Raw genomic sequence first — 26,249 nt, forward strand, 5'->3', positions numbered from 1 at the left:
CTTTGATTTGCTGGGAGTTGGGGAGAATTGGATGTCCTCCACGTGATCAACACATGGTGGGTGAAGGGTGATGACTGATGCCACATCATCCCCTACTTGCATGTGTTTAGGCCTACACAGTTAAAAAAAACTAACTTAAAACAACTTAGAATATATATTGTTATCGTTAGTTTTTTACCTAATAATTTAAGCTATCTAACATAATTTTGTTATAAGCTAGTATTATTATTATGAAACTAAGTGTGTCTTAAAAATTATTAACATAATGTTTTTAATTAGTTATTATCTAAGTCGTCTCTTCAGTCTAGCGATTTTAACATTTACTCTTAACCCATTTTTAAACGCATCTAATCTTATATTTAAAAACTCGCCCTTACGTGCTGCCAGTACCACTGCCAACTGGCGTCTCAGCCTAACCAAAAAGCTAAACGTGTCCCGCGGAGGACCGGACGCAGGACCCTCTCGAAAGCTCGGAACAAAAAGAAAAGCCACCCGCGTTAAAACTTCGAATCCAAACTTTCTCCTCCTGGAAGAAACCTCTAGGGTTCCGATCTGAGTCCGGTACTCTGCCCACTCATTACTATGAATCCAACCGTCGATCATCCCGACGCGGTCAAGTCCAACGTCGCCGATGCGCCGCCGTCGCAGCCCCAATCCCCGCCTTCCGCCCCGCCTTCCGATCTCCCGCCGACGGTGCCTGATCTCGCCGCCGCTGCGGTGCAGGCGGACTCGAATCCCTATGTTACCTCCTCCCCTGTTAATTCCTCCGCATCGATGACCAGTGAGATTTAAATTTGTACATTGCAGTTGTGTATTTGGAGTTCATTTCGGTGATTTGATTGTGGAATTTGATGATATATAGATAGGATCGAGACGGTGAGGAATGCGATCGTGGGATGGGGGAAGAAAGTGGGGGAAGCAACGAAGAGAGCTGAGGAGCTGTCGCGAAACACGTGGCAGCATTGTGAGTAGTGGTCTTTAGATGGATTCTTTGTTAAACTCGTCTCCGTCTAGTTCCTGTTCTTGATGATCCCAGTGGCTATTCTTCATTTTTCAGTATAATTTTCTCTATTCACTATTCTTCTATCTCTTTTATATTTGAATGAAAGTTAGATGAGGTCCAAATTTCGAGCATTAACTAACAAAATCTCTGAGGAATTGGTAGTCAAGCTCGGTCACAGCTATCAGAGCTAAGCCATTGAGCCGAGCATAGAGAGGAGGAGATAGATTTAAATAATTTAACAGGCGGGCTGGGTTAAGAACCATTGCACTTGCTGCGAGTGAGACTTTTAAGTTTTAACAGTGCTGGCATATACAGGTAGCTAGGTTTTGGATGCTGGTAAGGAAATTAGATAGTCTGTATCTATTGAAATTCCCAACATTTGTGATAGCGAAGCCTTAAATATACTCTCTTCTTCTATCTCATTGGAAATATACTCTGTACAATATGGTCCATTCAGTAGTAACAATGTATAATTTCAATATATATTTTATGTTGGTATGAACGTGTGCATTGTGCAGTATACATTCTTCTCGATTAAGAAACTGAATAATACTTTACTTCAAAGCTACAGGTATGATCTACAATTTTTCGTTTCAGGTTAAGTAAATAATAAACCTGTCAGCATTCATAAATTCAAGTGATTTGTTCAATTGAAGATTTTGTTGTCCAAATACTTAGTTGTTATATCAAATTCTTTTCCTAAATTATATTGCCTATAATCTCACATAATGATTGTTGGGTAAGAATCAATGCTTAAAAGGTGCTTTATGCCCTGAGCTATGCGGCAATATGTGTTTATGGTCCCTATGTTTCCCCTTGCCCCTCATAGGGCTAATTGCATGAACCACATATGACTAATTGAGCAATACTACATATGTATGCTATATATATACTGCAACTATTATTTAGACATAATTTACATATCATTTTATAGGGAGAAGTATTTATCTGCATGTGCTCCTGCATTCAGCTTATGCCGTTACGTGTATTCAATCCCTTGATTGTCCGCTTATCTGGACTGCCTTTGAGGACATTTGTAATAATCTTTCTTTGTGCATGTTTCAACCTTGGCTATTTTCTTAGCATATTACTTTTGAGGTCCTCTCTAAATATCATCCTTATCTATTGATGTTCATTGAATCATTGTCCCTGAGCAACTTGTAGTAAACTAGTGAAATTTGTCGATAATGCTATACTAGAAAATATCAAAGGCTAATGATTATTGATGTGATTGAAATGCGATACTAGAAAATATCAAAGGCTAATGATTATTGATGTGAATTAGCAATGTTCTATTACTATTGGTGAAAATTAAGAAAATTGTGGTTAATGGATTTCTCTGATTAAAATTTCAATGTGAGAACACTGTTTCATAAATTTTTTTGGTGATGTTAGATGTTGTGTTATGTCTCTAATAACACCTACCCATGCTTATAATTCATTTGACAAACTACTAAAGTACTTAGTACTAATACCATTCAAATTAAGACTTCGATATAATTTTTTTCTAAATAGCAAGTTCAAATGTACTAAACATAATTTGGAGGTCAAAGTCTAATATTATTTCTCAGTGTAATAGTTGCAAATGCAAGTTTTATATATCTAAAGTCCTCTCATGTTGAAATTATGCGATTGTTTTTTTCTTTTTACTAGATAAGGAAATGATATTTGATGATTGTTCATTATTAAAACTTATCCGAGATTCATCAATAACTGCTCTATTTTTCAACTTGAGTTTGATTCTCCAAGTTACCTGAAGGAGGAAAGTTCAGGTTGTATTTGGACAGTCCTGTCCCATTAGGCCACTCATAAGCATAAGAGATGAGGTTCTGTGGCACGTGCGCCATAATAGGTCCTAACACCTACTTTTATCAATTATTTGAATCCACAAATGACATGTCTCTCCTTTTTCAATTGAAATCTTTCCAAAATACAGACTGTTGAAAGAGAGAATGTTGCATGCTCTTTTCAATTAGGTAATGTTCATTCCATTGTCAGTGGGCAAAAATTATTTCATTTGGAAGGGACCTGTTGAAAGAGAGAAGTTGTGCAGTTCACAGAATGTGGTGAGTTATAACTGTGTGGTAAGACCCACTATGGTATCGGTTTGTTCTACTTCATTTCTTACTATTATTGCCCATGTGAGGTCTGGATACAATTCGATCTTTCCTATTTCTATCAGAATATGGAGAGAAGATAGCTACTGTTGAAAGTACACTGCAATTTTTATTAGATTTTACTTCTTTGGTCACTATTCCTTATTGAGGTCCTTGTGATTTGCGATCTTTTAGATGTACTTAATGTGATCACTTGATCATAGAGATCCCTGTCATAAGATTAGTCCTTGTTTTGCAACTTTTTAGAATTACTCCCAAGAAATTCCATTTATTCTGTACACTCATATTTGGTTCTAGGTTTCATGAATCAAAGACTATTTTGTGAAACTCATTAAACATTTGAATGTCAATTCTTTCAAGTATTAATATTCTTCTTAATCCAGTGAAAACGGGACCTAGTTTTTCTGAAGCTGCCATGGGAATGATTGCTCAAGGAACCAAAGTGATAGCAGAAGGTGGTTATGACAAAATATTTCGGCAAACTTTTGAAGCATCACCAGAAGAGCAACTTAGGGAGTCTTATGCGTGCTATTTATCAACATCTGCTGGTCCTGTTATGGGAATTTTGTATCTTTCTACAGCTAAACTTGCATTCTGTAGCGACAATCCTCTTTCCTACAAAGTTGGAGGTCAGACTGAATGGAGTTACTATAAGGTATTAATCTCTCATTTTCTTTTCTATGTTCTCCATAAACTTCTATTGATTCCTTTTGTGAGAGAGTCTGTTCAACTATGATGTGAATCTCATTGTTGTACTTGTATACTGATATGCTGAACGACCCACTAAAACTTAATTTACAAGCAGGTACCCCAAACACTTTGCATTCTGAGCAAGTCCTTTTATTGGACATTTAGGTTGATCTTTCATCACCTATGCTAATTTGCTGGATTGCTCCATGAGTTTAGTTGAAAACTTGAAATTTTATTTTCTTGTTGACTCATAATGTTATGTCAGACTTCATATTATTATATGCTTCTACTTTACTGAAAGAAAAAGAAAAGGAATGAAAGAGTTTGTCTAGTTGCCTCTACTTCGGCAGAATACTAGTATCTGCCAGGAAAGGAAAAGGGCTTTCGGTGAAACTTTTTAAGGCCATTTGGTGCTTAGTAGGTATCATCATCTATTTCATTTGTGTATGGATAGAAGACAGTGGCTATTGGTCCCAATAGAAAGTTGTCCACCTCTCAAGGAAATAGTTTGGAATAGCCTAGTAGTTGATAATGAGGCCACTCACAAGCTAATTAACTTATTGTGGTCAAATATTCTGGATAGGACAATAGTTTGTCAATCTTATCTTCCATTGCCTCTTTGTACCTCCTCCAATGGGCACTATCTAAAAGAGTCAAAGGCTGCTTCTATGCTGTCACTCATTTACATCACACTTTGTACGTTAGATGTGACACTAGTTGTTTTGCATACTATTCATTTATTTTTTGCAAGAAAAATCTTCATTTTCATCTTGTTAAGCCTTAATATCAGTAGCAAATTGCAATAAAACGGCGCAGAGCAGAATGTCTTCAGCATAATCTAAATAAGAATAATTTCACGTGCGTATTAATATTCATCTTGTTTATGATTCTAAGCAAAATCATGTAGGACGCAGAGATTTCTTAGTCCTGACTGCTGAATTATTTGGATGAGACCTGAACTTGATTTGAATGCTGAAAGGATGTCGACATTCTTCTTAACTACAGAACCTTTGTTCTTGGAAAAGGACTAGAGGAGACTGCTGAGATGATATGTGACAATTATGACAAGAACTTTGGAAATTGTACATTTATAGCTTAGATGGCATTTAGATGTGGTACAACTCATAAACCTGGCTAGTTATGCTTATTTATTAAATATAAATAAGGTTGTCGGTAGATATGATGTTTGGTTATACACTTGAAATGACAATTGATTGAGGTGATGTCTTTTTAAGGATAAAATGATAATTAAGTTATATTAGTGTATATAAAATATTGGACGAAGGAGGAGAGATAGATAATAAGTTTTAAGTAGGTTGCCCTAAACTAGTTTTGAGATAAATTGTTGTTTTGATATTAAATCAGTTTAGTATTCAATAAACTGGTTCAAAGTTATGCCTAAACCACATCCAAACAGGGTATTAGGTCTACGATGCTGATTTTAGTTTGCCCTTTCTTTTCCTCAAATCAACATCTTCTGTTCACATTTTGCGATCACCTAAATATGTTTCTTTTACCATGCCTGTAATTTGTTTACTTTTATTTTTTCTTTCAACATGTTATGTTAGACTGTGAGGTGAACATCTGTACTCATGTATTTTGTAAAATGAATGTAAACAGGTGGTAATACCTTTGCACGAGCTAAGAGCAGCTAATCCATCAATTAGCAAAGTAAATCCTGCAGAAAAATATATTCAGGTCGTCTCTGTCGACAATCACGAATTCTGGTTTATGGGTTTCCTGAACTATGATGGTGCTGTAAAGAGTCTTCAGGAAGCTCTGATTAGCATGCGCGACTTGCAACCTTAGAGAATTTTGAAAGTTCAACTGTATTACTATGATATTGTGAGAGACTACCCTGCGACACAGAATCCCTACACCCTCCCAATTGTGATCCCTTAATCATTTCAAGATCTGCCTAAAATATTTGAATGTAATCTCTTGTCACCACCGATGCAGCACAATCTTCCACACGCGATCTGTAGGTGATTTACTATTTTTACAGTAATGGCAATTCTAAAGAAGCTGGCTATTTTATCTCTGTTTCCAATTTCTTAATTGTATATTACATTTTGTTCGGTTCTGTTTAATTCTATAATACTAGAACATAGTCTAAGTTGTGCAATTTTTTGTAGAATTTGTAAACTAGTAGGGCTCCCTGCAGAGCATCGTGAGTGATTTGTATTCATATTTGATGTTGAATGTTACATAGATTACTTTTCTGCTCTATATGAAGAAATCATCTCTTTTGTTATCAAATTTATATTTACAGGTGTGCTATTCGCATATCTTATCCATAGTTTCTTGGTTGGTTTATCCTGGATTTGTGTTTGAATTAAATTTAGGGTTAACTGGGACAATTTTTTGAAATCAGCAGCTTTTGTGCACATCGATTGATGTGGTCCTAGTTACTATCATGTAAGCCTATGAAAGTATATAGTTACATAAAGCAATATTCTTGGCTTTCACTTTGTACTTCTCATTTGAACACAGGTGTCACTCAGGTTCAACATGGAGACCCACTTCTCTCGCTTCTATGTTGGAGAACTCACAGTACCTTATCTCAACCCCCCTCCCTTTTGAGAGAGAGAGAGAGAGAGAGAGAGAGAGAGAGAGACAAATGACCTTAGACCAACAACTGGGCCACAGCAGTGGCTCATTAGCGTGCTCACAATTGCTTTCTTTTTTGACTCAGACAACCCTCCTGACCCAAGAGAAGGAAAAGAGAAAGCAACACAGCGTTAAGAAGCTTCAATGGATCATTGGATTTCAAAAAACATCGAAATCTTAAAATCTATCAAAGGAATTGGTCTATAGGTTAGGGCATAGGGTAGGACACTAGGACCTGCCACTGAGCCAAGCTGTCCATGAACGGCAGCTCAGGGGTTCAACATTGCTAAAAGCTAGGTCAGGACTGGTCCCCCTTAAAAGAGTCAGACTGAGATCAAGACTACTTTGGAAACAAGTTTTTTTAGTGTTCACATGCTCTTCTTGGTTTTGAACTCAGGTGATGGCAATCTGGATCTCGTTCTCTTTTTCTTCTCCTAAATTATACCTTCAATCCTGCACTATGAACCCAGTACAATATTACAATCCCTATATTCTTTGGAGGGTGTATGTATTACTGAATCATTAGTTTGTAATTTAGTTTTTTTCCTTTTTCCCTTCTCATCAAATTAAGGAACTGTAATTGATGCCAAAGGGAATCCTCATGAACAGTACCTCTGTTACCAAGTATTCAAATGAAAAACTTAAATGGTAATAATTATCCTGCAAGTCCATGACAATGAATCATATCCACAAAAACGATACCCCGCTTCAAGATTCCTCATGTTATATCTTTGGCTGTTCTTCTGCCATGCCACTGGTTTTCTACCCTCAGCTAGGAATTATCCAGGATGCAAGAACTTTGTCTCTAGCTCTGAGACCTTGGTGACTGGAAGACAAACAATAATGATATCCACTGTTAAAAAAATCCTCTCTCTTTTGTCTTTTAAAGAGCCGGTGAATCTTATCATCTGACACCTTCTTAAACTCTTCTTTCACATCCACATATGTAGAAATAATAAAGTAATCATGAACTGCAACCGAGCACCAGAACTTCAATAGATCAAAATTAGAGGCAGGTGAAAGATCCAATTAACACTAGTGTCTTCATCTTTTACATGAGCACAGAGATCTATCAATGGGGTATGGGTCAAAGACCAACTGTTCCCCCCCTTCGATAAGTCATTGTCAAGCTACAGAGGTTGATGCAGAGAGGCCCTACCGAACTGTTCATCATGGGGAAATGAGGATGATAGTAAAGTGTTGCCTTTCTCAGAAACAAAGATGGTAATTAAGTTACTTCTTTATTCAATTTCTTTCTCTTTTTTTTGAGAAAATTTATTGGTAATTAGTTATGGTAAAAAGTAACTTCCACTTAGTTAATGTACAATGCAAAGTATGGTTGTGGATTGGTTGTATCATTTAATTAAATGTACTCTCAAGATATGTATTTTGATTTAAATTAGTGGTGATTTTATAGCTTAGTCTGAGTAGGTTCAAACTAACGATTTCCTGCTCTGACATCAAACACGGATAAATTTTTAATAATCATAGGGGATAAAGAATACCTATCCATTATTCCATTCTTATCCTAAGTTAAAATTATAATAAAGTTGAGCTATTACTATTCCTTATTACAACTCTGTTATTCTAAATAGTCACGGCACCAACAAAATACTCCAAAGTAAAACATTTTGACTGAGAAACAACATGAAATCAAAGTAAACAACTACAAATAAGAGCTAAATATGTGTACCTGAGGTTGAATTTAAGTAATCTGAACTTCTATTTTTCTACCTATGCCTCACATATACAGTATGTAGATATTCATCTTTCACTAATCTGGGTTTTATTTTCTCCATCCTTGGCATCCAACCAAAAGAAAGTATCAAGGAAATTGTTGCCCATATGTCCATTTGATCTTCTATTCCTCAACACAATTAGGTGTTCACAAATTACAAAGGCTGTTACAGCTCTTACAGGCATCAACCATGGCTGATGGCTCTGGCTCTTTATGTTGCTTTGCTTTGGAGCCAAAGCCATGGCATGCAAGGGCACGCAGGCCCATGCAAAATGCTCTCTTGAAGCTTGGAAAAGCCAGTTCCTCCTTCTTCTTGTTTCTTTTCTTTTCTCTTCCAATTGAGACCTTGTGTTTGATTGAAATAAATTCCTCTCGAGAGCTTTTGCTATTTGCTTTCCATATTCTAAACTGCAGTACCATTGTACTCTCTGCAAGCATGCATGGTGACATAAAAAGCTTACTTGGCATTCTTAATTCTCTCATTAACTCCATCGCCATGAACACATTAGCAATAAAAATTTATGTGCTATATAATTATGTACATATATATATATATATATATATATATATATACATTAATCTCTTTTTTTTGTTGTAAATCTTCGATATGAATCTATTCTCAAGTGCTCTAAAAGTGCTGCAATTTAACCTTTCTTTTTCTCTTGCCGGTGGGTTTAGGAACAAAGAATTATGGTCACGAGATGTCGTTCGTGCACAAATGGCGGTCCCCACCTTAAGATGTGGGACCAGGGGATGAGGTGGCAGAGGTAGAAACTAGGGTCAGGTGGTAGTGGGGCTTAAATGGAGTCACTTTTAGCACTTGAGCTTTCTGCAGATGCCACCCCCCTCCCATCCTAATGAGTGCTCGCCTGCCTCTCCGACCAGATCATCTAAAGCCTCGACTGCATGAAATCTCCTACATCCCCTTTTACCTCCTCCCTTGTGGACTAGATAGAGATATAGTTTGTTCTTAAAGATGATTGCAGATCAGATGAAACAATTGCAATCTGGGAGTGAGACAATCACACTCTCAAGTATGGGTTTTAAATGGGAAAGTGAAGAGGGAGGGGAGAGGAGCAGATAAGATGCAGGAGATGAATTAATTAGCTATCATATTCCTTTGGACTAGAAGGGAAAGGACAAGGAGAGCCATTGGGGACTCAGCTGCACGAACCCAACCCATTACCCACCTCTTCTAATTATTCAACCAGCTCTTCTACTAACTTGTACCTTCGAATCTCCCCAAAGATCACACACTCCCCCCTCCCCCACCCTTGGCCATGGCCTTTCCCATCTACTACTCTCGTCTCCCACTTCGCATACATAAGATCTAAGTGGAAAGCCTCCACTGCTGTAGGTTAGTAGTTGGGATTTTATCGACTCTGTGACAGGAGACTATGAGTATTACTTTTGTCTAGCCTATAGACTATTTTAAGAAACGTTTAAGCAAATTTAAAGAATTTAACTAAAGAACTATCTTCTTTGTGTGTGTGTGTGTGTGTGTGTGTGTGTGTGTGTGTTCTTCTGTTAGAGAATGAGTGAGTAACTAATATGAGAGGTTGTTTCTTAATTATTATTATTATTTTTTCATTCTTCTCTACATGTTAGAGGAATTAAGGAATGAACGAGATCTGAGTTTACTCTTAATATATACAAACCATTTCGTCTTTCTCATTTACAGTATCGGATGCAAACTTACCCTGAAAAGTGCACGATATGTGATTGCTTTTTAGTAGTCTTGGCGTGAGGACTACATGGTAGTAGTGGAGCAGAAGGAAGAAAGAAAGAAATAAAGAAAGAAAGAAAGAAAGGGAGGAGGGAGAAGGGAGGAGGGAGAGAGGAGGGTCGTATCCGTACATAAAGAGTTTTAAAAGCCCATCTTCTTCTTCTTCTTCTTCTTCTTCTTCTTCTTCTTCTCTGCTGGTTGCTCAGAGTGCGCCTGTGGGATATGACAAGTGTCGAAACTGAGACATGTACAGGAAGAGGAGAGGAGAGAGATGGAGACAAACGAGCAACAGTTCTACATATCTGGGTATTAATGGCGTCGAGCTGCACTCACTGACCCACTGGAAGATAGACTTTATAATCGTCTCATAAATGTATCTAATACACACACACATATATACACACACCAAAGTCTCTAAAAAAACCATACATATATATATATATATATAGAGAGAGAGAGAGAGAGAGAGAGAGAGAGAGAGAGAGAGAGAGAGAGGTTGTTGTGATCGATCAGTCTATTAAAAGCAGCAAATAAAACCATAAAGCTCCATGAGTTCGTCCCAGTGCTGCTGCTGCTACTGCTTGTCCTAGAAATGCAACAGAATGAGAGAGACTAAGACTTAATTTTTACACTTCTCTGTCTATATCTCTCGCTTCTCTCTCTCTGTGTGTCTCTCCACATGTAATGCATGGAGATGGAGAGCAACGGAAATAGACCCTTGTAGTAAGTTGTAAAGATACATAAAAAGTAGCAGTAGATAAGATCGATAGAGAAAGCAAAGACAAAGCAAAGCAAGGAAAAGAAAGAAAGAAAGAAAGAAAGAAAAGAGATTAAGAGAGAGAAGAGAGAGGAGAGGAATCCAACAGTAAAACCATCACCTCCTTCATCCATGCAACTTGTTAATTACCAATCACACTTTCGTCTCCTACATACCCCCACCATCTAAAAAACCCAACAACTTTCTCCAAAGTACACCTCCACCAAAGAGAACACCACTAGCTAAACAAAACTACTACTACTACCACTACTACTACTAATGCATGTAATGTAGTAATAATTAGAAGAGAGAGAGAGAGAGGGATTAATTAGTAAACGTACGATCGATTTCTCCTAGGGTTTCTTACCGAGTGTGTGCTTGTTGTTGTGCATCCACACCTTGAGCACGTGTCTCTGCACGCCCACCTCCTCGCAGAATTGCTGCACCGCCGCCTCGTCGTGCTTCTGAATCCTCCACCCCACCTTCTCCGCGAACGCCAGCATCTTATCCTTCTGCTCCTGCGAGAACTTCGTCCGATACCTCTTCTTACCCGAACCAGTCGCCACGTCATCACCGCCTCCGGACGTCGACGGTAGCGCCAGCGGCGGCGCCGGCCGAGCGTGCTGGGGGAGTGGCTGTACGTACGCCGCAGGGGTTCGGTAGTAGGGGGAGAAGTGATGCTGGTAAGCTGGGCCGCCGCAGCCGCCTACGGCGGCGGCCGAAAGCTCGGAGCCCTCCCGGCGGTGGAAGTTGCGGTGGCAGCCGCAGGCGGCGCAGCGGAGGGCGTCGAGGGTCCCGTCCTCCCCAGCGGCGATGAACTCGCCGCACCCGTCGACGGCGTGGCCGCCGATGCCCACCGCATGGTTCTTCAAACACTCACGGTACCGTGCTCCGCCGCCGCTAGGCTTGCGGTTACCGGACGTCGCCGCTCCTTCTACTAACCCAACGCTTCCCCCGAGCTTAGCAGTCGGGGTAGCCTCATAGGCGGAGGCCACCGGCATTACCCCCGCCACCGCCACCTCCTCCTCCTCCTCCTCTTCCTCCTCCTCCTCCTCCGCGTCGTCGTGGTCGTCGAAGTCCATGGCTGCCAAACTTGAACCAAGGGATTATAGATGAAGGATATAAGAGGAGGAGGAGGAGGAGGAGGAGGAGGAGTAGAGGAGAAGAAGAGAGAAAGCCTCGGCCACCGGCTGCTCCCGGTTTGCTTAAGCGAGTCTCAACCCCCTTTTAAACCCGCTTATTAGCGAGTGGGATTTTCTTTTCTTTTTTATTTTTATTTTATTTTTACCGTGTTACGAAATACCCCGCGGTTTCGAACAGGAAAAAGCGTCGAGTCAACACGAAATGACCGAAACCATTTCGGTAGAAATAAAATAAAATAAAATTAAAATTTTATTTCACATCCTAACTTTTTAACAACTCTAGTATTTTACTATTTACACCCTATCTTTCAATATTTACGATGTGATTCCTCCGTCTCTGCAGCGTGGAACAGGGTCGGGATCGTAATTAAGGATGAGAGTTAGGGTGCGGATGAGAAATTGTGCTTCTTTTGTTATTTATAAAAAGCCCCCTCGGGTCATTCTCTTTTACTAGTTATGGCGTTTGACGACCGTGGTCAAAAAAGAAAAGGAAGGGAGCACGTCAACAACTGCCTGATGCAATCCTCGGCGGTCGAGAAGACTGGAATTTACTTCGAGGAATGGAGTAAGAAAAGAGAGAAGAGAAGAAAGAAAGAGAGAGAGCGAGGAGATAAAAAGAAAGAAGGAAGGAAGAAATAAATGGGGGAAGGGGAAGTAATTAAAGCAAGCAGAGGGATTTCTGCAATTTCCAAGCCTTCTCCCCCCTCTATGCTATCAAGGTATAATACATAGTACGATAATAACAGCAAAAGATAGGGTGTAAATTATAAACTTCTCGTAAATTTATCTGGTTGACTCGGTTAAGTCCAAACAAAGTCAGTTAGCCGACTAAATCGTCCATTTAAGTCGTGGGTCGGATGCAGCTCATCACCTCATATTTTGTCCATGCTCCATCCTACGACATATATAACTGCTTACGTGGATAACCTATCCTTAAGACGCAGCCACGTTGGCTTTCTCCATCTACACGTGGCTAATACTCCTCATCACCCACAGTGAAAAGAAACTCAGCATTTTATCTAATTAATCCTGTCGAAATTCAAATTATATATACATATATATGTGCATGGTTATCTACAAAGAGGAGGTCCCTATGAAGTTTTTGGACTATTAATTCCACCTTATCTACAAAGAGGTCCCTATGCACCACAAACCGTAATACTAAACCCTCGAGGTCCACAAAAATGTCCAGTATGTGGACCAAGGGATGGAGTATGAATACAAGGGGATGATGGTATTTGTTCTTGAATGGCTTTTGTATTGTTATTAGAAAGTAAACGAGTCAGGGGAGGAGGTGTTAACGTCTTGGAAGTTGGGTCTCAGGCTTGGTATGCAAAATGTTAGGTAGAGGCCAAACTATAGATGATTAAGGATAATAAAAATAATAAAAGAATCTGGAGGACGGCGTTAATTGTGTTGGAAGATAGTGATGATGTAGATGTAGATGCAGCAGACTGATAAAGTCATGGTTATCACGATCAAATAGATGTTTTACTTAAGAGTCCAGTCGAGTCGATGTCAAACTATACTAATATCACACTTACTATATGACACAGACGCATGATAGCTTAGACATAGCTTTGAGAGGAGAAAAAGGATTCATATAGATCCATTATAGCAGGAATTAGAGCTTTCTTGGTAGGATAAGGATTTTTAATAGATAATGTTTTATAAGAACTTATCAAGTTACTACTAAGTTGTTATTATATATATATATATATATATATAATGTCACATTCTTTGGTAATGATTTATATTATACCCGATGGTCAATGTCTTACGATATAAAAGAAACGGTTCACGTGACAAGGTGACGGCCAACGTAACAATAAAGTCAAGTTTAACTTATTATTTTCCAGACTATAAAATGGCCCTTAATGGGCCGGGTCGGGTCGGGTCGGGTAAGCATTCATCCATCTGGACCGAGCCCACTAAGCTAGAGTCGTTATTTACCATAAGGCCAACGCTAGAAAAATTGATACAAAACACTCTCTATCTTATGGTTGTTTGTCGTATTAGTTATATGGATTTTGTACCTAATTTTAAGCTATCATAATTGATCCAAAAAATATTAATATTAGCTATCAAAATTTTCCAACGATATTGGTTTATAAATAAAATAAAATAAAATCTCATGCGTGCTTGGTCCAGGTCAGACTGACACTACCCGGACTCTCTTAATCCGTATTCCCAGGCTTGTCAGGTGGCAGGAAACCACAAGCACTGGGTCTGGGTGTCTGGGTGGGTGAATCCAGTATATATATCTTGAAACAGAGAGAGTTTACTTAAAATTGTATGAGTAGTTAATTTAATTTAAGAAAATTAACGTCATACTGTTGTTAAAAGTATAATAATGTTTATGATAAATTTTCCTAAAGTTTTAATTGGAAATCGAACAGGGTGTGGATCGTAATAAACATATAATATAGGGTGCGAAGTGAGAAAAAGTACGTACAACCTTATAATAGTATAGATGGATAAAGGAGAGACGAGGATTTTGCGGGAAGATGGTTGTTGGATGTTGACAAGACGATAAAAAGCTCGGTCGAACGTGATTCCGATCGCTATTCCTTTGCAGGCTTTTTTTCTCCTCCTTCCTCTTTACTTTTTACTCCCTCTATTAGTTTTAATTCTTTCTCTTTTACCTTTTCTCCCCCAATCCCCCCCTTTTCTTAATCACTCTTTTTAGAGCCGCCGTTTATATCTCTATCTTCTATAATCTATCTGGAATCTAACTAATCTTCTTTTGTGTTTAGAGTTAATAACGCGACAAGTTAATTACACTTATTTTTTTAAATACCCATATTCACTTACAATTAAGGGTGAATTAATCTTTATTATGTTTAAAAAGAGTCAAAAATATAACAAATAAGCAGTAGTTTAGGAGGTCTAGGAACAATCAATCTTAGCATAAAAACTGAGTTTAACTTTTCAAATTAAGTAATCATTTAATATGGAATGAATGTATCTTGTGTGCTAAAAAGAAAATTGAGAGGGGAGTGTAAATTATAATGACATTTGAACTAAAAGACCATCATAATGCAATATAAGTTTATAATTTTTGAACAGGTAGTGTAGGGTTAACGTTGAGATGTGCAAATCTCTGTTGTGATGATTAGTCACATCTATGTTTGTCTTGACATGTTATAAGCTCAAACTTTTCCTCCCCCCATGCGTCCAATGGACAATCATGTTGGCCAAAAAGAAACAATTAAGACAACACATTGCAACTTGTTTGCACTCCTCTCATCATATGATGCATAGTATTCGATTGCAAAGAGAAAATAATCTCCCAGTTAAGACAACACACCACAATTTACAAAGTTACAAGCACTTCCAGTAGTATCCTTGTTCTTTTTTCTTTTTCTCCTCCTAACTCCTCCAATGGAGAAACCTCTTAAGCAAGGAAACATATATATATTACATCGAGATGCAAAGAGCTCTCAGTATCCAGTGACTCTATTACGACTGCTGTAGACTTTTATAAGAATTATGGACTAACTCAATCGGAAAAAAGAAAAAGAAAAAGAAAACAAACAAACAAACCAACATACAAACAAACAAGATAAAGCGACAAGTACAGGAACATCCTCCTTCTCGTTTCTTTCTTTAAAGGCATTGATGCCTTCATTCTCTCTCTCTCTCTCTCTCTCTCTCTCTCTCTCTCTCTCTCTCTCTCTCTCTCTCTCATCATTTGAGAACTGTGGCAGCACATGTGAAAGCGAACAGGGCCGTAAGCCACTAACCTCGTCGTAACTCGCTAATGGTGGGAATTTGCAACAGAGTGAAACGTGATCCTTAACAGTCGACACGTTGACGTAGTACTCTCTGGGGCTGCATCAAATAAAGAACAGCTCTGACCCCTAGGGTCAACGTGAGATTATATCTAAAGAGTCATACACAGGGGTACAAAGATGTTAGATCCAATGTGATGCTTAATGTAAAAACCCAGTTTGATTCCAGGTTATTTTTATTTATTTTATTTATTTTAATATGTGAAAAATCTAACCTTTTCATGCTAGTAAAAAGTAAAAATATTAGAGTAAGCAGTCTTGAGTTCAAATTCCCGATCTACCTTGTCAATTATTTTTTTTAAAAAAGCATTTTGACAGTAAATTCGCAAATAGCTTGTAATACTCACTCTAATTACCTACAAACTGAGCTCATCACTGTCTACAGTTGCGAAGTCAACGAAGCCTTTCCTGCCTCTGCAAGCTGCTGTAGATCTATCTTTCCTTTCAAACCTTTCGATGCCCCTCTTCTTCTTAGCCTCAGCTCAATCAATGAGCTTGGCGTTTCGATTCCTCCGACTGTTGATAAGAAAAGGCTAATAAAATTACTAGATTGTCTCAGTCTAGAAGATTTGAGAGAATATGTGATCATGTAATCAAATGTATATATAAAGCATAATTGTCAACCATGTAAATAAATTTATAAGTAATCCAATCCAAGCAATATCGATGACAAAAGAACTTCAGTGAGAATTCAGAGGAACAAGTTCTCTTTGCTTCTTACTCCAGAACTTGAAGCCAACTCCAACCGAAAAATGACCACATGCAGAAATTTACGAGGACTGAAATAGAGTTTACAGAGAGACCCGAAGAGAAGTACCCTGTACTTGAACCTTAGAACAATATCAATTCGTTCTTTTCAGGGACAAACAATTTGGATATAACATCGGAATAATGAGTACTGACCACTGAATACTTAGAATATCAACAGTTACTGGAGGACTGAAAGCTTGAAATTGGCCTTATTTTAGGTCAAGTTTCTCTGAAACCCCTCAAACAAGAGATCATACTTAAATAAATCATATTAATATTTCAATCATCAACAGGCTTAAAGCTGAAATATCAGAAGAAATTTGGAAGCAGTCAGATATTCAATCTCTTGAGCATACTTACAATTACAGCTTGCTTTATCCTAATCTTCGACCATGACTCATGCGGAGTGATAGAATCCATTCTACAAAGGGGGTGGATATCCCACATAAAATCTTTGTTATAATTAAATTTTCTGTGAGAATGGTGCCTCACTAAATAAATCTTGAACACCTTCATCAACACAGGACTAAAATTAAAATTGATATGCACTTTTGTGTCTATTTGATAGTCTGATTTCTTCAGATCCATCAGACAATCAAAGAAGAAAAAGAAAGTAATCCACAAAATAATTTGACAAAGTTTGTTGACACAAACAAAGAGGTAAACCGTAAGAAGATGGTTACTGCTGCACTGGATAATATATTATACAGATAAAAAGAGGGTTATAAGCAACGATCACTACTACCATATTTCAGGTCCTGCGCAACAGTTTAGTATGAAAGTTGCTAACAAAGAAGAACAATTTCTGAGATTAAAAATTCTCATAAATTATAACAGTACAAATGCATTCTTTTGTTATACATATTTCTTGATACTTCCTTCCCTTGATACTTCCTTCATTGGGCCGACTTCTAGGGATTTCATTCTCCAGGCACATACTGGACCCAAGCATAAGGACCTATTTATGTGTGGAAGAATAGTGGCGAGAAAGTCTAATTCACCGGCAAAACAAGCCAATAGCGGAACCAAAAAAGAACAGAACTGATTCTCATAAATCAGAAGACAATAGGTCGGCAGAGTCACATAAATTGAACTATGAATTCAAGATGGATTTAGGACTAGTTTTAGAGAAACTAACTTTTATCTCAGCACTGAGAGGGGGCAGGGTTCTCAGTCCTCTTCAACCACCATGTTCCTCGACCTAGACACCACCACCTTCACCCTCTCCATGCTTGCCGCCGCCTATACCCTTTTCTGTGCCACTCTCCCTCACTCCTTGTCATCACTTCTCCTCCAAGGTCGGAGGCGGTGGAGGTGGAGCTGGGTTTGCTGGTGAATGGAAAAGTGAGGGAGTGGTGGTCTTTCACCCATCTTTGTTTTTCTTTTCTTTTTTTCCTTCTATTTTTGCTGTTCTCTGCTTTTTTGCTCCCTATCACCAATGTCACTGCCCCTTCTCCGCCACTCCTGCTGCTCCCAAACCCTCCTCTTCCATCGAGCACTTGGTGTCGCCATTGATCTGTTGTTGTCTTGGCTCGCAGACGATGGAGCTCCTCCCTTTATTTTAGTTCTTTTTTCAGTTTTTGTTTTGTGTTTGTGTAGATGTGCTTCCTGGCAACCTGGATCTGCAATGGGCACGATGGAATCATCAGAAGCTGGATCTTTGTGCTGAAGTAGTGCCTTGGATTGTTTTTTTGGCTAATTTCTGTTAGCCCTATGGGCTTAATGCAATATATTTTTCTGTTGTGATGTATTTTGCTAAGTGTGGGGACTTGTTCAATCTATCTCCTCATTTCCTTTGTTCATTAAGCTTGTAATCATCTGTTTGGAATGAATGAAATCTCTAGCCTATGAGCTTTTACTCAAAGAAAAAAAAAATTCAAAATAGATCTACCAACAGGGAACTGCAAGGGAACCAAAGTTCTCATAAAATGCAACTACTACCATGAAAGGAATTGGATACTTCACTTAGCAGCCTAATATTAATGAATAATATCATCTTGCAATCAATTTCCTAATATTGTTCGGCAAGTTTAAATTTAAACAAAACAAATTTGTTCATACCACTTCTTCAAACAATATGAAATGTCATAAGGAATAAGGGTCTAACACAAAACAAGAAAAATAGCGTTCTAGGGAACAATGCTCCAGCCACCATAGAGGAAGATACTTGCAACCTTCAATTTCCGAAGAGGCTCTTTCAAGGGTCTGCCCCTGGCATCGACCATCTAAAAACTTGTTTTCTAGTTCTTGTTAATGTAAGACTAGAACAAAAAAAATACTTATCATAATAGTGATGCAATTGGTTAGCCAGTAGAGTTGTTGATAACATTATAGGCCAATGCAACCGACAGCAACATCAAGAGTTTCTTAGATTCTTAAATGCATGAATAGCCTAGAAAGTAGAGAAAAAGCAAAATGCAGAGGCCCCCTTTTTCAAAAATCAAGATGGTTGAGGATGCTAATTAATGTGGCGAATCTCAATTCTGATATTATCTCATGTTCACAATGTACAATATATTCCATTTGCCAAATATTCAAATGCAAAGGCAGAAATTGTCAAACAGGACAACAAGGAAGAGAACCAAACCTGAACGTCTGAAGATGGGTTCTGTTTTTCTCTTCGAGAGTCTGTCCCAGCCCCCAGGCCTTCTCTTTGATATCTAGCTTAGCTTAAGCTATCGAAAGCAGCACACAAACATCTTTCCAAAAGACGAGTTCTGCTGGGTATCAAAGTAGAATTTGGGAGAATTCCGCAGCTTGAATCAAACAGAAGAGAGGGGAACTTCTGCCAGAGTAGCAAAGGAGGAGGAAAAGGTTGCATTTCTCAAAGCTCCAACAAAAGCCATTTCTCTTTATTACCTCTCTCAGCCACTGACATAAAAATCACAAATTTCCACCCAAAATGTCCTTGATCTAAAATAACCATGCGATTAGAATTGTTAAACAATCAAACTCCCAAGACTCTAAGATTCCTGAAGACAACACAAAACGTTTGAGTTGCTCAAAGGAATTGCTAAGAAATTGTAATACGACCTCATAAATTGACTAAACAAAAACCTCAAATTAAACCGCAAAATAAGAAATGAATAAAAAAAACCACAATATTTCTATGCATTTCCCTCATTTTTCGCCTAAAATTCTAAAATATAGGAACTAACATTAGACAATAGCAGCATAGCCATGGGATTGCTCGGTTCTTTGTCATCTATATTCAGAAAATTCTCTAAAAAAAACCCAAATGAGATCGATTTCTCCATTTCAAAACCGAGAGAAGTGAAATAAAAAGAGATAGCGAGATGTAGGAGAATTTTAGAATCACCTTCGAATTAAGAGTGCATTGACGAGAAGTGGAGCGACGAAGGCGTGGAGGATTGGGGATAGAAGGGTTTGGAAAATCATTTTGCGTCAATACCCTTCGAAGTTACTAATTTGTGTATAATTTAATTATTTTCGCATGTAACTACAGGGGCATATAACAAATAAAGGACTTTAGTGGGGGCGTTTATGCAAAGCATGCTTCATTACGCGACTTGCCGACTTTGCACTTTTAGGCCCAGACCTAACCCTTGAATTCGTCGTCGACGTTTCCAGTTCCAGTTCCCGATTCTTTTCGCGTATCAACCCTCATCTCGGCTTCCGATGGCGAATCCTCTCTACGGTTCAGGCTCTCTTCGATCAAGGTGATCGAATCCTTGTTCTTCTTCTCCTTCTCAGAAGAAATCGATCTTTTTCTTTGGGATTTCTTTGCGTTAAGCGGAGGAATTGGTTTTCGTTTCGCACGATCTTAATTCTTGGCTTGTGGGATCTCAGGGAAGGTCTCATCGCTAGGCCTGCGGCTAGCTCGGATGAGATTCAGTTGAGGATCGATCCGATGCATGGAGATTTGGATGAAGAGATCGACGGTCTCCATAAAAAGATCGGGCTTTTGAAAGGAGTAAGTTTTTTTTGTTGCTTTTTTACTATGTTCTGTTGATTTTGTTTTGGAAATGGCTCCTATTCCAGAATTTAGGTATTCTTCTGATATGTGTGATCAAAGGGAAGTGAAGGATTCATGTGCTTAACCTATTAACAATCGTAATCGATGAGAAATTGAGAAGCTGTTTGGCTGCATTATCGTTTAGGCTTTCTGTGACACATATTAGAGTTGTTGGCGAAATTGGACCATGAATTATACTAGTGTAGGTCTCGAGGCAACACCGTCTTGTCTATATTGCTAACAAGTAGAACATTGGTCTTCAATTGAACAACTTATAAATCGGGTTGAATTATTCTACATAGCTTTCTGAATTTTGAATTCACTCTAGTTGGAGTAGACCACACATTTTATGTGAAAAGCTCAATTTCATGATGGTTTATTTTCTATCTGTGACTAGTTGCTAATGGATTTTGTTCTATGAAACCAGATTTCAATCTAATCTTGTTTGAATGGTAATGTTACAGGTAGCTCAAGAAATACAGTCGGAAGCAAAGTTCCAAAACGATTTTATATCTCAACTGGTATCCTTCTATTCCCTTGTTTGCCCTTTTCTGTTGTTGTTATTTTTTTGAGTTTTTAACTTTTAAAATATGGGTATGACTTTTTCTTTATTTCTGTTACTCTTATTGTAGGTTAATATGGATAGCCACGGTAAGTTTGTAGATATGGTTGCACACTTAAAGAAGATTTGTCTACTAGTTGTTATTTGCTTTTACTGTGATGCTGTCTTGCCATTAATGAAGCATGGACTCATATACAGGATATGGAGATAAAACTGTACTGGATTGCCAATATTGCTAGTCTTGAAAAACAAGGATGAGAAGCTATATATATATATATATATATATATATATATATATATATATATATATATATATTCATCACACACACACACACACACACACACACCATATACATGAGATATATGTATCCTTTATTATGTAGTGCTTATAATCTGCTTGTGAATTTATAAATTTTATTTTTTGTAGGTAATAACCAAGCAAGAATCCCCATATTCATCAATGGGAGTAAACATTCATCACAAACTTTCTATATTATATAAAAGATTAATAAAAGTGTTGTATAGGTCTTAATAGTTGTCATTATGACGAGAGCTCAAAGTTGAACCTCCTCAAATACATAGAAGATACATAAAATAGTTGGTTGGATTATTATGAGAGAACCTTTCCCCACCCATGTGGAAATAAAACATATTGGTATTTCTTCAATTTGACTTATCTGCTTACTACTCCTCAGCACCATGCTGAACCCTTCAATTTGACTTATATACATGTAATTGGATGACTTACATATATGTATTTTGTTTTTTGACAGCAAATGACACTTCTAAAAGCTCAGGCTGGAGTAAAGAATAATATGAGAAGAATGAACAAAAAAATTATTCAGCAGGGCTCAAATCATGTCGTCCATGTGGTCCTCTTCGCACTGATCTGCTTTTTTGTAGTCTATCTCTTGTCAAAGTTCTCTAGAAGATGAAGGCAACATGTAAGGTTCTATTGGCTCACCTCGTTATACATTCAATCAGATTATCAGATACATATGTATATTACTGCAGCAATCAGGATCTTTTACTCTACTCAATATAATCTGTCAAAGAATTTCTCATTGTGCTTTACTGTTGTTTGTCAAACTTTTGATTTGTATTGCTAGTGTCCATGGGAATTGGTAAGGTGGGGTTGTTGGGGATCGGTCTTATTTTGCCCTTTTGGTGAGTAATCATGTTCTCGCTGTTTGGTATAATTTGTCTACTTTGGACATTTCACCCTTACCATCCACCACTTGAGTGATCAGAGTGGATCATAAAGCAGGTCGATTAGACTAGTTCAAATGGTGGACTCTAGACATTGTATTTCACGCCCGTCTCTTTAGTTGTCCTGATCGACACAATGATAGGGTTGGACGGGCAAAAATGGAACTGAAGTGATTATGTACCCTTTGTAGCAAACAAAATAGTGCCTGCAACTCATTTGGGCTATTGGACTAGAGATCAGGTAGGGTTACGCATATTAAGTCTGAGTTGGGTGGCTGAACAAGCATGCTCTGGCCTCGGCTGGTTTTCCGTTTGGGCTTCTGAGCTTAACCTTCAATTCAGTAGCGTACTAGCGCGAACTGCCTCGTCTAGTCCTATATATGTTCCCTTCCCTTAGGTCATTTCAGTTCTCCTGGTAGTTGACTGTTTTAGTTCGGGTTGTAGTAGATCAATCCTGAGCATGGGCATAACTAAGAAGTCTGCTTCGATTTGCCCCTGTATAAGTCCCTAATCACCCCAATTAGGACTAGCTCTAACTTGCTTTGTACTCATATTTGGGCCTTATTGAGCTTGCCCATATAGGAGACCTGAGGTTGTTTTGTTTTTTGGCTAGTCACTTTTCAACTCTACAACATTGCTTCATTTGATTAGGATAAACATGTAAAATTTATCGATCGTGGATTGTTGTTTGGGAGATCGATAGGGCACTGCAAGTAAATTTGGCTACCGCAGTTCTGTCGACAACATTTAGATATACTTGGCAATAATTGAGGGGCTTTACAGTTCTAAGAGCAACCTATTAACATCTCAATTCGAGGAAGCACAAAACCTTGGAAAAGAATGTTAGCCTAGACTCAGATATTATAGCAATGGTTGTTTAATCAATTCAAATAGACAGAATCAGAATAGTAGACAAGGAAAGATGAAGTTATGATCACCTTTATTTATTATTAAAACTGACCTTTTTTTTAAAAAAAAAAAAATCTTGGGCAGCAGCTCAAGTGATGCAGTTTACATTGAGGCTAAAGATGCTGCTGCTGGAAATTGAAGTATCAAGAAGGAAAAGAACTACATTGGTCTGGATGACCGTCGACGGTGTCTTGTTTTCTTGTGCTATTTTATGTGTTCTGGATATAGCTAATGGAGAATGTCTAGATTTATGTACATTGGCATATGATGCTCTTTATTGAGACTCGGTGCTGTGATTTCCTCTGGAATATAGTGAAAATACAGGGTGAATTGTTTTCAATTTGACATCAAAGGGTAGATGTGCAGTTAGTCTTATATATAGTACATAATATTTGATAGTGGATCGTTTTTTAAATTATCCCAGCGATACCACAAGTATAGAGTTGTCATGAGATATATTATTGTGGGGGCATATGATTTTAATCAGTTCTTCCAGATGACACTAGTTTCAGTTACTTATAAATGTAACCTAATTCAGCTTAGTGCGACCAGATTCAACCTGCATATCAAATAATATTTCCTCCCCGAAATATCTCTGTGGAAGATCGTTAAAGCTCTTCTACTTTATTCTTGCAATTTGAACATCCCAATTGCTGTACCTAATTACTCCATTTAATCTCTAGAGAGTGGGCCGCCACCCAGAGAAGGAAAGTGAGCCCTCTTTTTTTTCACTCACGTGACCCTACCAATTTAATTTAGGAAAGCTGATAGGATTAATAGCGAGTGGAGCACCCAAAGAAGGGGGAGCGTGCCCTCTTTTCACTCACGTTACCCTACCAACTTAGGAAAGATAAGCTTATTAACCCATACGATTACCCTCGTTTCCAACTCCTAGTGTGGCTCAAAACAAGCAAACTATGATTAGAAAAATAAAAAGTTAACCCATCTCCACATATGACTGCCTCTATTACATCTTATAACCTAATCAAATGAAACAAAACAAAACCTTGTTCCCATTGACACAGATATATATACATTTCTTTCTTCGAGGACGATTCACCAACGGTTCTGCGTGACGCCACGTCATCCTTAAAGATGCACAACATTTAACGAATCAACCGTGAATTGGAAGCTGGTAAAAGAGAGAACCTTCCCAGCTCGGACACGCCGTCAGACTCGCCCGGCGGGGGAGTCGTCATCTACGGCGGAGGCGGCGCCGCCGCCGCCGCCGAGGCAGTCGAAGGAGCCCTTGACGCTGCCGAGCTTCCCCCTCGTCGATCCTTCTCCCTCCCCCTTCTTCACAGAGCCCTCTCCTCCTTCACCTCTCTTCCCGGTCGCCCACGACGGGAACCTCGCCGAGAACGTCCTCGCCAAGAATGAGTTCCACCGGCCCGACCGGCCAAGCCGGATACTCCTCCCTCCTCGGCTACTCCCTTCCCCTCCTCCTCCTCCTCCGCGATACCCCCTCCTCGAGCTCCCTTCTCCAACCGTTGGGAACGCGACGAGGCTCCTCGACCGTTTAAGCTTACCCGCGGTGATGATTTCCTTCCTAATGTGGTGCGGCAACCGGAGGGTGAATCGGTCCAAGCTCTCCTCCGGCCGGACCGCCAAGGAGTGCCCGGTCGAGTGCGACCTCGGGAACCTTGCCGGTCGGACCGCCCTCCTCTGGCTTCCAATCCGATCCAATTCGATCGCCTCCTCTCTAGTCCTGAACACAGTTCCCCCTTCCCCGCCGCCGTCGTTGTTAGCAACATCGATCACCACCGCCTCACCTCCCCGCTCTCCCGCCGCAGCCGATTCGAGATCGGCGGCCGGCGGCGACGGCGCGTCGGGATCGGGGACGAGATTCGATCTGCAAACAGGGCAAGTGACGTGGGACGAGAGCCACGCGTCGATGCAATCGGGGTGGAAGACGTGGCTGCACTTGGGGAGGAGGCGGAGCGTCTCCTCGTCCTCGAACTCGTTCAAGCAAACCGCGCACTCAAGGGCCCCCTTGCCGATCTTATGCTCCTTCACCTCGGAGTACACCAGCGTCGGGAACGTATCGAGGACCTCCTTATCGAGCCCCCTCTGCCGCCGCGACCGGCCCATGGCCCCGGCGATACTCCCGCGGAGGGATCGGCGGCCGCCCCCTCCGTCGCCGTCGTCGCTGCACTGGCGGAGGAAGATGGAGAAGAATCCGAGGAAGAAGAAGGCACTGACGAGGACGACGATGAGGACGGCGACGGTGGGGTTGAAGCTAGCCTGGCCGTAGAAGCCGGCATCGTTGCCGTTGTTGTTGTTCGGTGACTGTTGCGCTAGTGTTACCGAGGCGGTGACCAGTAGAAGGAGTAGAAGGAAAGGGCGCGTGCGCGTCGTCGTCGGCATCATCGCGGATAATTAACACGTTTCCAGAGAGAGAGAGAGAGATTTTAGGTGCGAGTGAACCGGATGGGATTATAAAGCCGTAGCGGCCAAGCTAATTGATCTCCCTATTTACAAATCACACCCTGCCATTTATCATTTTTACGGAATGAGCAATAAGACCTAATCGATATTTAGGTCTCTCTCTCTGTGTCTGGAAAGAAGGATTGCGTGTTTGATCAGTGGATTGAGAGGTGGGTTGGTTGCTATTTGGTCAAAGGGAATGAATTAGTTTTACGGGTATTGTGTGTGTAGAGTGTGTAGAACTTCAAAAGAGATGGATGCATTCTGGAAGGCTTATTATTTTGAGCTTGACCGGAGTTCTCACGACTTCTTGGCTATTGAATTGCATGACACCAGCGGCTACGCACTCAGTTCCGCGGTCAATAATCGCGAAGTTTCGCAATATATCATTAGATACATATTAACGTATTAATATCATATATAATATAATATTATATAAAAAAATACAAATTATGATTGAACAATAAAATACCACAGTTGCCTTATTTTTAAATATTATATTTTTATCTTTACTGATAACTAATACTCGTTCGAGCATTATACTTCTATCTCCGATTTTAAAAAATATTATCTGAATGTGACCTTTTAAAAGAAAAGATTAAATATATTTTAATCTTCTTTGCTTATATCGAAAATTATTTTACTTCTTATATTTTAAAAAATATTAAACTAATCTCTATATTTATGACTAAAGTAAAAGTTAGTTTTTTTCGTTACAAGTTAACTGAATAATACTGAAATAATTAAAATACTTCTATCGTGTTTGTTAGAGAAGACATGTAAATTTTAAGATAACATAACTTTAGTAATAGATACAGAAATTGATATAAAACTTTTTA

General features: G+C 39.1%; 4 protein-coding genes and 1 long non-coding RNA gene across 10 annotated transcripts; 2 read left to right on the top strand and 3 right to left on the bottom strand.

Annotated features, from left to right (window-relative positions):
- The first annotated feature begins 486 nt into the window (after nt 1-486).
- On the top strand, nt 487-6,052 carry LOC140760604 (GLABRA2 expression modulator-like). Its single transcript, XM_073097628.1, has 4 exons — nt 487-781; nt 863-964; nt 3,504-3,775; nt 5,431-6,052. The coding sequence occupies exons 1-4, from the start codon at nt 583-585 to the stop codon at nt 5,617-5,619; spliced, it is 762 nt and encodes a 253-aa protein (XP_072953729.1). The 5' UTR covers nt 487-582; the 3' UTR covers nt 5,620-6,052.
- Nucleotides 6,053-8,290: 2,238 nt separating this feature from the next.
- LOC140760657 (zinc-finger homeodomain protein 1-like) lies at nt 8,291-11,855 on the bottom strand. Of its 3 annotated transcripts, none has more exons than XM_073097699.1 (2): nt 11,009-11,855; nt 8,291-8,586 (listed from the first exon to the last, which is right to left on the bottom strand). In XM_073097699.1, the coding sequence occupies exons 1-2, from the start codon at nt 11,721-11,723 to the stop codon at nt 8,306-8,308; spliced, it is 996 nt and encodes a 331-aa protein (XP_072953800.1). In that variant the 5' UTR covers nt 11,724-11,855; the 3' UTR covers nt 8,291-8,305. The 3 variants fall into 3 exon arrangements, with proteins under 3 accessions (XP_072953800.1, XP_072953802.1, XP_072953801.1); XM_073097701.1 differs by lacking the exon at nt 8,291-8,586 and adding an exon at nt 9,854-10,097 and having other exon boundaries at nt 11,009-11,852; XM_073097700.1 differs by lacking the exon at nt 8,291-8,586 and adding an exon at nt 10,122-10,470 and having other exon boundaries at nt 11,009-11,853.
- A 3,200-nt stretch (nt 11,856-15,055) lies between these two features.
- On the bottom strand, nt 15,056-19,754 carry LOC140760408 (uncharacterized). Of its 3 annotated transcripts, none has more exons than XR_012104368.1 (4): nt 19,647-19,754; nt 18,915-19,240; nt 17,466-17,949; nt 15,056-16,093 (listed from the first exon to the last, which is right to left on the bottom strand). It is a non-coding gene; the product is annotated as an uncharacterized lncRNA (long non-coding RNA). The 3 variants fall into 3 exon arrangements; XR_012104366.1 differs by having other exon boundaries at nt 17,466-18,145; XR_012104367.1 differs by having other exon boundaries at nt 17,466-18,145; nt 18,915-19,299; nt 19,647-19,731.
- A 93-nt stretch (nt 19,755-19,847) lies between these two features.
- On the top strand, nt 19,848-23,323 carry LOC140760406 (bet1-like protein At4g14600). Of its 2 annotated transcripts, none has more exons than XM_073097338.1 (5): nt 19,848-20,007; nt 20,138-20,261; nt 20,768-20,824; nt 21,639-21,809; nt 23,068-23,323. In XM_073097338.1, exons 1-4 carry the CDS (start codon nt 19,967-19,969, stop codon nt 21,798-21,800), a joined length of 384 nt encoding a protein of 127 aa, XP_072953439.1. In that variant the 5' UTR covers nt 19,848-19,966; the 3' UTR covers nt 21,801-21,809; nt 23,068-23,323. The 2 variants fall into 2 exon arrangements, with proteins under 2 accessions (XP_072953439.1, XP_072953440.1); XM_073097339.1 differs by having other exon boundaries at nt 23,071-23,323.
- Nucleotides 23,324-23,878: 555 nt separating this feature from the next.
- Nucleotides 23,879-25,638, bottom strand: LOC140760601 (E3 ubiquitin-protein ligase ATL31-like). The gene has a single exon (XM_073097625.1). It carries the CDS (start codon nt 25,351-25,353, stop codon nt 24,154-24,156), a length of 1,200 nt encoding a protein of 399 aa, XP_072953726.1. The 5' UTR covers nt 25,354-25,638; the 3' UTR covers nt 23,879-24,153.
- Between the last annotated feature and the right edge of the window lie 611 nt (nt 25,639-26,249).

The sequence above is a fragment of the Typha angustifolia genome, chromosome 5 (genome assembly GCF_048772165.1).
Source record: "Typha angustifolia cultivar Huaian chromosome 5, ASM4877216v1, whole genome shotgun sequence".
Classification (NCBI taxonomy): Eukaryota; Viridiplantae; Streptophyta; class Magnoliopsida; order Poales; family Typhaceae; genus Typha; species Typha angustifolia.